Consider the following 11975-nt stretch of genomic DNA (forward strand, 5'->3'; position numbering starts at 1 on the left):
GTCTAGGGTCTCCTGGGCTTCTAGAAGTCAAATACCACCCTTATTTCTATCCTATTTCTTATTTCTTCTTTGAAGAAAAAACCTCATCTGAAATCTGTGCATCTTTGTGGCTCATATTCCAGACTTTCACAGCTGTGATGGTCAAAAAACACATGGAGAATAAATTACTGCTCTTCTTCTCCCTGCTCTTGAGTGGTATTTCCGCAGGCTCCAGCCTGTTCTGATCTGCTCTTGGGAGATCAGCATTCCAAGTACAATAATTATCATTATTTGTGACTGTCACCTTGAGAAACCCAAGCTCTGTGCAAGATGTCACCAGTTAGGAGAACATCACAAGAAGGGTCCTTGGAGGATCTGTTGTTTTCTGCCTCCTGGATTGGATAAAGGAGCTGAGATGTTTTATTCAGGTAATATCTGAGCTACAGTATTACCCCTTTATAAAGGTAATTCGTGAATCCTTACTCAATAGAAAAACACAGCTGAGAGTTCCACTTTTTGGAAGGGTGTTCCAAAAAAGGGTGTTCCCTTTTTTTTTTTTTTTAATGAAATGTAATTCCTGACAGAAAGCTGCTTTGAAAATCCACGAGGTCACTGGGAGAGGGAAGGGAAGGGAAGGGAAGGGAAGGGAAGGGAAGGGAAGGGAAGGGAAGGGAAGGGAAGGGAAGGGAAGGGAAGGGAAGGGAAGGGAAGGGAAGGGAAGGGAAGGGAAGGGAAGGGAAGGGAAGGGAAGGGAAGGGAAGGGAAGGGAAGGGAAGGGAAGGGAAGGGAAGGGAAGGGAAGGGAAGGGAAGGGAAGGGAAGGGAAAGAGCTATTTGCAAGTTGCAAGAAGAGCTATTTGCAGTTGCAAGTAACCTACAATGACCATCTAATCCAACTGCCTGACTACCTATGGACTGACCAAAGTTAAAGCTTGTTATAAATGGCATTATCCAAATACTTCTTAAGCCCTGACAGGTTTGGAACACCATTGGGAAGCCTGTCCCAGTGTTTGACTCCGCTCTCTGTGAAGAAATCCCTCCTAATTTCTCATCTAAGATGAAGCGTTCAGCACCTTTTTTTATTCTGTCATCCAGCTCTTTTATTCAGTGTCATTTCTCTTCTTGCCATGATTCCATGGAATTTTTCCAAGCTTTACACCTCAACCATCCTCCAGCCCACAAGCAGACAGCTGGGTCCCCCACCCTGAACTGCTCAGGGCAGCTCTGTTCAAGCTGAGAATTCCCAGGAACCTGAGCCAGAGTGATGAAATCCATCCTGATCCGTGTCCCAACCTCTGAACTGTGGTGCCAGCAGTGCTGGGATTAGGGGCCCTGGGGAGTGGCTGGGTTTTTTTGGGAAATCCAGGACAGCAGGGGCATGGATGGATGGATGGAGCTTTGTTCTTGTTTCTCCATCGTTGCTAAATAACCTCATTTATTTTGGCAGCTTCTTGCCAGCCCTGGAGGCTAAAGAAGGGGTTTTATGGAATCCTGTAATCATCCAAACCCCAGAACAACATGTGGCAACATTATTGGTTCATTAAGGATTAGGTGCACCTGAGCTTAATGAGGCTGTTAGGAGTTTGTAGGAGCTGACTATAAGCCCCCAGATATTTGCAGCTGGATTGGCTCCAAGATCCTCGTGCTTTGTTTTTGGGGACAAGGAGTGACAAAGTCCCCTCCTCCCAGCACCGAGGTAGAAATAACCCCAGGAAATGTCCCTGCCGTGTCCTGGGTTCACCCCATCCCAAGGGAAGGAGTATACCTTGGGGATGGGTGGCAGCAGGTTCCTCTCTGCAGCCCAGGCAGGTCCAGTCCAAAGTGGGATGGTTTTGGTTTTTTTTTTTCCCCGATCACAGAAGAAGAAATGAGCCTGAACCATTCTTGCTCCTCATTTTGTAGCGTTCCTTCTCTCCTGGAAACTCAAAGTTCCGTCCCTGGGCTGCATCCTCCCATCCTACAGGTCTGGAAAGATGCATGGAATTAGTCACCACTGTAGAAAACAGCTTTTTAAGGAAAGCAGGCCCATGACAAACCTGAGCTGTTAAAACGCAGCACTGTTATTTCCAATGTTTTGGCTTTTTTTTTTTAATTCCTCTTAAAGCTTTATCCCTCTCTATTTTTGGGATCCAGGTGTAGGTTTTCCTTATAAATAGCTGCATATTCTAATTCTGGCTGATAACTGGGACAAGGATGCACTGGGCATCCAGACCTTGGATTTGGGGGATGGAGAATGCAACATTTACAGCCAAGCTTTCTGTGAGATCCTTCTCTCAGGAAAACTTTGCACCTGGAAACTGTCCTGAATTCCTTGGATACAATCAAATGGAAGCACTGGGAAGGGTTCATTGCCAGGATAACAAATTATTGGAACAAGGCTTTGAAGCTCTACAACAACTTTTCCTCTGAGGAGTTCAAAGCCTGAATTTAGAAAAATTCCAGCATCAAAGCTGGCTGATAAATATTGCTCTTATTTTAGAGTCAAGGAAGCCATGTCATAAACCTGTCCTGTGTGACACTGAACCAAAGCCCTTTGCAAAAGTTCATGAAATAAAAAACTCCATGTGGTTTGTGAAGAAATTTAAATGATTAATTACTCCAAAAAAATCAAGCTTCAAACATGATCCAGCAAACAGAAACAATTCTATTTGAAAGAAAGAGTAGATTTAAATTGGAATTTAGGAAGGAATTCTTCCTTGTGAGGGTGGTGAGGCCCTGGCACAGGTTTTCCAGAGAAGCTGTGGCTGCCCCATCCCTGGAAGTCTTCAAGGCCAGGTTGGACGGGGCTTGGATCAACCTGGGATAGTGGGAGGTGTCCCTGTCCATGGCAGGGGGTTGGAACTGGGTGATCTTGAAGTCTTTTCCAACTAAAACCATCCTACTATCCCATGAAATATTGTTCATCCATGAAAAAGAGAGAACTATGAGTGATGGCTCAGTTCCTACCCTACCTTCATCTTACCATAGCCTAAGAAAAGTCCATAAAACTCTGTAATTCACCAAAAATGGGCTTTGGAACTGCACTTCCATCCACATGTTGGGAAAAGCAGCTGAATCATTCCCCAGACCAGCCCAGACTCCAAAGCTGCCTTCCAACCCCATGTACAATTCCAGATCTGGATCCATACTGGGAGGCAACTCCTTTTATTTCTGCTTTACCCCCAAAACACCTTTCACTACACCTCAGTTGTTGTCACATCCAGCTGGATATCTTTCCAAACATCAGCAAGAGTTTCCATTCTCCCATGGATACCTTGTGCTGGCTCCAAGTCCTTCCCAGTTTGTTTGCACGGGGGATGTTGGGGTTGACATAGGGAACAGGGATTTGCAAATCCATAACCACAGCCTGGTGACACAGCCCTGCCCTTGAGGGCCTGACTCACGTTGACACAGCCTTGAAGTCAAAGATAATCTTCTTATATAACCACGAGAATCCTCCTCGGAGTGAAGGAAGCCGTCCAAATTTGGTTTTAAAATCGGTTTTGAAAATAACTTCCTGGATTTCACGAGCGCACGTTTCTGCTTCCTGATCCAGGCACGTGCACAGCTCTGCTTGCAAACTGGGATGCTCATTCTGGGTACAATTATCCAGTTTTTTGTTTGTTTTCCAGGAAAGTAAGGCGGCACTGCATGGACAGGTTGGGAGAGCTGGATGCATTCACCTTGACAAGAGAAGACTCCAGGGAGATCTCACAGCTCCTTCTGGTGCCTAAAGGGGCTTCAAAAGAGCTGGAGAGGGACTTTGGATAAGGGATGGAGGGACAGGACTCAGGGAATGGCTTCCCACTGTCAGAGGGCAGCGTTAGGTGGATATTGGGAAGGAATTCTTCCCTGTGAGGGTAGCACAGATTTCCCAGAGAAGCTGTGGCTGCCCTATCCCTGGAAGTGTCCAAGGCCAGGTTGGACAGGGCTTGGAGCAACCTGGGATAGTGGAAGGTGTCCCTGTCCCAAGGAATTAGAGGGATTAACGTCCAGATGAAACAACTCAAGCACTGCTGAAATTCAGACTTCACATTTTCAGGAGCAGCAGCAAAGGGCTTTTTTTTATGCAAGGACATAAAAGAAAACCTTGGTGCCTCCTCCTCAGGATGTCACTGGAGGGTTCTGCAATCCCCAGCAGGAAATCACAACCGCCTTGGCCTCTTGGAACACTTCTTCCAAGGAAGAATTAGCAAACACACTGGATTTATCCTATTCAGTGAGGATTGGAAGCACAACACAGATCCCTGTGTGAAGCATTCTGGCAAGGCTGTTTGCTGATTCCCAGATTTCTGAGCTATATCCAAGTCACCAAGCTGGATTTTACCTGGAGGGCTGCCAAGAGGGAATTCAGCTGCTTTTTCCCCTGGGGACAGGGATAAAAACCAAAATATATTCAGAGAAATACTGTAGGGCACTTAGCTCTGTTTACAGCAAGGTTGTGTTTATCCAGAACCCTGCTGAATCCTACTGCTCCCAAGGGAATCTGTTTAGACAGATCCAGGCCCTTGGGAAGGTTTCTCAGGCTGGGAGCTGAAGCAACAAACCAGAGCCAGGTTGTTCTACAAAAATTCGTGCCTGAGCTGAGCTAGGAGGAAAACACAGATCACTTTATTAAATCCCATTAACAAAAAAAAAAAAAAATTAGGTGGCAACTTCTCTGAGCTCCGTGCAAGAGTCAGGAAGGTGTGGGGTGGATGTCTGCTCCAAAGGCAGTCTCCACTGACCAAGTAAAGCCCTGCCTGGTTTCCTCAGACAGCTTTTGGACAAGTTATCCATCTCTCCCTGAAGTTCTCCTTGCATTTTGTCTGCTTGTCCTCTCCGAGCATTTCAAAAAAGGTCTAGAAAAGACTGAGCCAAAACTCTTCCAAGATTCACTGTGACAGGACAAGAGGGAAACCGAAATGATTGGGAGAGCTCCAGAGAGAAAAAAAAAAGGAGCAAGAGACTCATTCTTAAACAAATCCAGGGAAACTTTCAGGGACAGTTTTGAACAGCCCCCAGGAATGAGGAGGGTCATAAAAAAACAGACGGACCTGCAGGTCAACTGGATGAGGAGGGAATTAAATTTCAGCAAAAATTAATCAAAAACATATCATTCTGTGGTTGTTGGGGGGAAATAAATAATCAGAGGCTTTTCCAGAAGCAGGAAGTTGAGGCCAGCTTCACACCAGTTGGAACAGAGCTAATATATTAATTAAAATATTAATTTTTATATCAAAAAAGACACAAACCACAGAGACGTTCAGGTTGATGTCTAACCACAAAGCATCACCCTGTGCCTGGAGAGCTCCGCTTCACACCAGGGGGAGCGACTCCAAAGCCTCACCCACACAGATTTTCTGCCTTTCAGATCAGATCTCCCATGATCAGCCGTGATCTCTGCAGGGAACAGCCGGAATGTGGGAAACACGCTGCCAAATTGGGCGGAGATCAAAGGGGTGAAGCATCCGTGGCCAATGAAGGGAGGGAGGATCAGCTCCTCCACATGCGCCTCCTCAAAGCGATGACAGCTACGGAGCCACTCCAGTTCAGCCACCTGAGAGGTGGCTGCAATCAGCCGTGCCTGATGATTTTTTGGAGGGTGTGGACCTCAAAAAAAAAATCTCAGTGGTTCAAGGGAGGCATAAATGAGATGGCTGAAGGAGAAATGGAATTGAAGCAAGGGACGTAATTGAAAAACATCTCACCGCTTACCCCAAATGAAATAGTGGGGCAAGTGTTGGGACTTCCTGGTTTTATCCCAGGTGGCACCTCTGGGGTCAACCCACTTGGCTCCAGGATCTGTGGCTTTGGCAGAGCTGGAGAAATCCCCACCAAGGAGCTTTCAGAGTTTCAAGGAATCATGGAATGGTTTGGGTTGAAAGGGATCTTCAAGATCATCTCATTCCAGCCCCAGACATGACTAGGGACAGCTTCCACAATCCCAGGTTGATCCAAGCCTTGTCCAACCTGGCCTTGGACACCTCCAGAGATGAGGCAGCCACAGCTTCTCTGGGAAACCTGTGCCAGGGCTTCATCATTCTCCCAGGGAAGAATTTATTCCCAGTTTGTGTTTTCCTTATAGAATGCCTGGAAATGATGTTGTTTGTGTTCCAGTGATCCCATTGGAATAATGATTTACAGGGCACTCGGGTTGGAAAGGCAACCTCAGAATGTTCCTAACCCAAGTTCCTGATGCAAGCTCCCAGTTTTGAGGTCAGCCCAGGTTTCTCAGGATTTTATCCATCTAGGCCATGAAATCTTCCCAAGGATGGGAATTTTGCCACCTCTCTTGGAAACCACGTGTGCCACATGGAAGAGTTAATATCACATTTGGGTTGATTATCCCAAATATCAGGAGCAGGGTGATAATTGCAGGAGGATATTTTTGCTGGACCTTGGAAAGGGGATTATAGGAGAATGCAGAACCAGAGCAGGAGGGATCAAAATGTAGGAGCCTGGAGCAACACACAAGGAATTCAGGGATAATTCAGTAAAGATATATTTGTACAGTAAAAATAGATTTTTATTCCCAGTAAAGATAGATTTTTATTCCCAGTAAAGATAGATTTGTACAAGGAGAGTTGATGGAAGAAATGCTGATGGAAAGTTTCTTCCAGTGAGGGATAATGGGAAATGTCTCATCCATCTGCTGTGTGACTGACCCCAAAATCCAACCCTGTTAACTGCTAAACAATACTGAAAGATGAAGTTTGTAAATAAAAAAAAGGAAAACTAAATGTGATTACAACAATTTTAACACAAGATTCTCTTTATTCTGCTCAAAAGACTACAGAGAACATGAGATTTTAACCTCCCTGGAACAGATCATTGGTATGGGAAGTTCAGGCTCCTGCTTCATATTTTGGACACAGAAATGTCTCCTTAATTTTTTGGGTACAAAGAAGGACATCTAGGAAAGAACAGCAGAAATGATGGGGTGGAGAGAACCTGCTCTAAGGAGATAGGGAAAGCTCTTCTCAAGATTTCTTGCCTTAAATATACTTCACGCATTTGATTTTTTTTACTTCAAACCTAACCAGACCATCACAGCAAAAAAACTCCACAGTTAATTTTGGGGCAGTTGTTAAAAAATCAATTAAAACATTGAGTTGGGCCTTCCTGAGTTTTGCTTCTCTCTTAGTTGTGGGGAAAGTGTGGATATTAAAAAAAAAAAAAAAAGAAAAGAAAAACAAGAATCAAACCATTTTTGTGAGCTGCTAAGTGTTGTTCATAAGGCATCCACATGGAAAGCTGGGCTGGTTGGGGGGTTATTTTCTTCATGGAATTTTTTGGAATAAATTACTCCCGCCATCCCCTCACAGTCTAGTCCAGAAAAAGGCACAGAGGGAACATGCCAGAACTGGCACAACGCTGATCCCCAAACTCGCTGCGCCGTCGAAGTTGCACAGGTCGGAGTAGCAGCAGCTGACAGGATGTGTCATCCCGATGCCATCCACGTCGGAGGGTTCGCAGACGGAGGAGCACATCTTGGTGACAGTCGAGACTTCCGGGGCGGGATAAACTGTGGGAAAGGAAAAAAGCAGGCACAGTTGGGGATGGGAAAAATGGGAGAGAGCGTCACCATTGTCTTTTGTCTTCTGATGACCAGGAGTTGGCGTCATGGAATTGTAGAATGGTTTGATTTGGAAAGGAAATAAAGATTGTCAGATTCCAACCTCTCTGCTGTAGGAAACCTTCCACTATCCCAGATTGCTCCAAGCCCTCTCCAACCTGGCCTTGGACACTTCCAAGGATGGGGCAGCCACAGCTTCTCTGGGAAACCTCTGCCACGGCCTCACCACCCTCACAGGGAGCAATTTCTCCTTAATATCCAATCTAAACTCACCCTCTTTAGGTTTAAAGACATTCCCTGTTTTCCTATCACCACATGACCCTGCAAAAAGTTAAAATCTCATTTCTGAGCATTAAACAGGAGCTTGCATACACCGAATATTCCCTCACCCAAACACTGCTTCCCACAACAGCAGGAGAGCTGGAGCTCCCATGGAGTTCTTCTCCACTTTTTAAGTGGAAAGAGGAACTGGTCTGCACACCAGCACTGTCGAAACACTGATTCCTGTTAAAAGCATGGATAAAGAGGGAATTGTCCTTACCATCCTCCCGGGAATAGATCGTAGTCTTGCATATGTTCTCCGACTCTGTGCAGTTCTCGATTCTCATGCACTCCTCAACTGGAGTCAAATCCTTGCACGTGTAACACTGCAAGGAGTGTCCTGTGAGGAGGGAAAACAGGAGGATGGAAAACATGAGGATGGCCTCAGTATGGATCCTGTCCAGGTATCTCTTGGGAGGGATTTTCCAAAATAATAATGCTGAGAATGGGAATGGAATAATAAGACGTGTTTGGACTGATGGGAATGAGAAACACAAAGGTCTGGTGGTCAAAGCACAGGCTCAGGTCGGGTTCAGACCCCTTGTGATGAGTCAAACAAGACAGAGACACGCACACAGGAGACCCGTGACACAGGAAAGAGCTTGGGCTGATTTATTTCTCTGTTTTCTGGATCTACATCTCTCCTTGACTTTAGCAGAGCATCAGAAAGAGATCCCAGACTCCCAAACTCCCAGATTCACAGAATGGGGGAGGTTGGAAAGGGCCTCTGGAGCTCCACCAGCCCAATTCCTGCCCTCAAGCAGGACCACCTGAAGCCTCTAATTCAGGACTGTCTCCAGGTGGGGATTTAATATCTCCAAGGATGGAGATTCCGCAACTTCCCTGGGAAACCTCTGCCAGTGCTCAGTTAACCTGACAGTTGTAAAGTGTTTCCTGATGTTTCCTGTGTTTCAGTTTGTGTCCTTTGCCTGGTCCTGACACTGGGAATCACTGAAAGGAGCCTGGCTCTGTCCTCTTTGCTCTCTCCCTTCAGTAATGTACAGACATTTATAAATTCCCAATTTGAACCTTCACTTCTCCAGCCTGAGAAGTCCCAGCTTTTCCTCAGAAGAGAAATGCCCACCCAGCCCATGCCTCAACTGCTTGTCCATAAGGATTTTGGAACAGGTTTCCTAAAGAGGTTGTGGAGCTCCCATCCCTGGAAGTGTCCAAGGCCAGGTTGGACAGGGTTTGGAGGAACCTGGGACAGTGGAAAGTGTCCATGGCAGGGGGTGGAACTGGATCATCTGTAGGTCCCTTCCAACCAAAACCATTCCCTGATTCCATAATCTTCTAGGAGAGAGAATCAAAGTCCTTCCTGAAGTCCAGGTAGAAAATATCCACAGCTCATCCCTTGTCTGCCAGGTCAGTCACTTTATCACAGAAATGTGTCCGCTTTGTCAGGTTTGTCCCCTTGCTGAAGGATCTGGACACACACAAAAAGGTCAGACTTGGGCGTGAGTTGCAGCACTGAGAATTTCCTTGGTGCCATCCACTCTGCCAGCTCTCCCCAAAGGCTGTAAGGGTGTCCCAGATGGAAGGAATTTGTCTCCATCAAACTGAGAACAAACTGAGCGCAACCCTTCCCCTTGTGCTGAGATTCTGGGTTTGTGAGAAGAATGTTTCTGAGGAGTTATTTTAAATTGTGGAAGAGTTTGGGTTGGAAGAGACCTTAAAATTTTCCAATTCCAGACCCCTGCCTATGAGCAGGGACACATTCCACTATCCCAGGTTGCTCCAAACCCTGTCCAAACTGGCCTTGGACACTTCCAGGGATAGAGCAGCCACAGATTCTCTGGGAAAACTTGTGCCAGGACCTCAGCATCGTCACAGAGGAGAATTAAACCAGAGAGCAGCACCATGAATGGATTGCATGTAACAAGTTCTGCTCTAGGCAGAGATCACAGACAGAAAATTTGCTACTCAAGGCTCTAAATCCATCCTGAGCCAGCTCCTCCTGCCTTGTCCCTCACTACTTCAGAGGCATTCCTCATCCCTGTTAGGTTGTAAAGCCCTTGAGAGCTGCAGGTGCTTCTCACAGAATAACCACAGCCCAAAACTTTCAGTGCCTAAAGTCTTCTGAGATGGAGCAACCTTGGAGAAAACCACTGAAAAACCTACATTATTGTGACACAGAGCACTCCAAGCTAAAGATATCAAATCAAAACAGTGTCTGATGCTTCCTACCACCAAAAAAAGCCATTTTTTTACAAGTTTTTCAGGGTATTTTCCTCTTTGCGGGTTTTTCTGAGGAACCCAACACTTGATCTGGGTTCTCTCCTCCAGGTGCTCTCTTCCACCCCCCAGCAGACACCTCAACGTGCGTGTTACAACCACACTGATGTATTTTGGTGCCATCACACCCCAACAGCCCCTCTTCAGTCTGGGAAGCCCTTGTCACCCTCTGTGTGTGACGTTTCCACTGAAATTCCTTAAAACCTCACTAAAATGGAGAAATTATTCATCTCCTCCCAGCACAGCTCCAATGGGATGTCAGCAGGCTCAGGCAAACAAGTCACCCCGTGAAAACAGACGCCATCCTAATTAATGAGCCAGAAAAAACCCTTTTTAAACAAACACAGCAATTTTCCTGCTAAAGCAAACTTTATTCTCTTGTTTTGCCCATCATGACCTGATGCTTTGTTTGCACTAATCCACGTCTGACAGTTGTGAAACTCATTTTTAGGAGGAAGCATCGCTCTTAGTCTCACATTTCAGGATCCTGGACAAATCCAACCCACAGGATTTGTGTTCCACTCTGAAAAGAAAACCAAACAAGCCACCACCTGTTTCTCCCCTGCAGAGTCTGCTCAGCAAAGAGGGAAGAACCGAAAATTTCCTTGCAAAAGAAAGAAATAAATAGGTGTTAAAAAATCCTGACATAGCTCCATAAACAGGCACAGATAAAATCAGACCTGGCACTGCCTGGATCTGAGAATATCCCAATGAACAGTCACAGATCCTGGACTGATCCTGCCCATGAATTACCTTGGACATCCAGGAGAGCACCAACAAAGCTTGGGATCATCAATTTTTGGCCAAGAAATTGGTGTGGTGGTAGAAACAAGGGACAGAATGGAGGGAGGATCACAGAATCATGGAATGGAACTACAGAATGGTTTGGGTTGGAAGAGTATGATCATGGAATTCCCCCCCCTGCCATGGGCAGCAGCACCTTCCACTGGACCAGGTTGCTCCAAGCCCAGCCCAGTCTGGTCTTGGACACTTCCAGGAATGAGCATCCACAACTTTTTGGGGTAATCTGTTCCACTTTGATCTTTAAAGCCCCTCCTAACCCAAACCATTCCATGATTCTATGATAAACATCAACCCTGGAGTACCTGGGCCACCAGCAGTGTCCCAGCCCATCCTTCCCATTTCTAACAGCTAAAATTGGATAAATCCCACGTGTAACACTTTTGGAGAGCTCCCACACATGCTGCATGGAACTGACATCCAGGGCTAAGTATCAAAAAAGGTGCAGAAAGTTAAAAATAACATTAAGGAAAAAAAAAAATAGTGAGATAGAGCACGAACATAGAAAAAGTGAGAGTGGGAATTTGCATTAAAGGAATGACACGGTTTAATCACACTCTGCCTTGTGAAACTTCCTAAAGAGCCTGACCTGACAATCCCAATGACACCATCACCATCCTGAACATATGGAAATATTCCAAAGACAGATTTTTTTTTTTTTCCTGACAACTGCCTAAATTTAGAGACATGGCTTTCAGGACAGGGCACATCCTATCCCATCACACTGCATCTCCTGAAGGAGTCTGGATAAATCTGAGTAGGAACTCACCCAAATCCATGCAAGTGACAGCAGCCAACAGAAGAGACAGAAACACCTTCATCTTGCACATCCCTCGTTGTCTGGCTACTGAGTTGTCACCACTCTTCACCGATGTCACACGTCCCGGTGATTTTCCATGCACCGATTCCGTCCCCAGATCCAAATCTACTGGAAAAACGACTCTTCTTGAGCTATAAATGAATTGAAGGATCTCAAAAGCAGGCCCCACCTCTTGCTACTCCGTCATGTCTTTTCATGTTCCTTGGAGAAGAAAATTTGGTTTTGCAGGGTGGACAATGGCTGGGATTGGTTAAACCTGGTGTTTTGTGTCCAAGCAGGATGT

The 11975-nt window shown here is 45.8% G+C and overlaps 1 protein-coding gene across 1 annotated transcript; it reads right to left on the minus strand.

The window, feature by feature from the left end:
- Positions 1-6693: 6693 nt before the first annotated feature.
- Positions 6694-11974, minus strand: LOC110475162 (ly6/PLAUR domain-containing protein 2). Its single transcript, XM_031503747.3, has 3 exons — positions 11642-11974; positions 8057-8176; positions 6694-7464 (listed from the first exon to the last, which is right to left on the minus strand). The coding sequence occupies exons 1-3, from the start codon at positions 11700-11702 to the stop codon at positions 7259-7261; spliced, it is 387 nt and encodes a 128-aa protein (XP_031359607.3). The 5' UTR covers positions 11703-11974; the 3' UTR covers positions 6694-7258.
- Position 11975: the final 1 nt, after the last annotated feature.

The sequence above is a fragment of the Lonchura striata genome, chromosome 2, assembly GCF_050655825.1.
Source record: "Lonchura striata isolate lonStrDom1 chromosome 2, ASM5065582v1, whole genome shotgun sequence".
In the NCBI taxonomy this organism is placed as follows: Eukaryota; Metazoa; Chordata; class Aves; order Passeriformes; family Estrildidae; genus Lonchura; species Lonchura striata.

Bases quoted from the DNA above. Each gene is read 5' to 3' on its own strand.
- LOC110475162 (XM_031503747.3), bottom strand. From the start codon at position 11,702: ATGTGCAAGATGAAGGTGTTTCTGTCTCTTCTGTTGGCTGCTGTCACT. The intron at 8,177-11,641 runs GTGAGTTCCTAC...CCCTCCTCACAG, and splicing joins TGTCACTTGCATGGATTTGG to GACACTCCTTGCAGTGTTAC. The intron at 7,465-8,056 runs GTAAGGACAATT...CCTTTCCCACAG, and splicing joins GATCTATTCCCGGGAGGATG to TTTATCCCGCCCCGGAAGTC.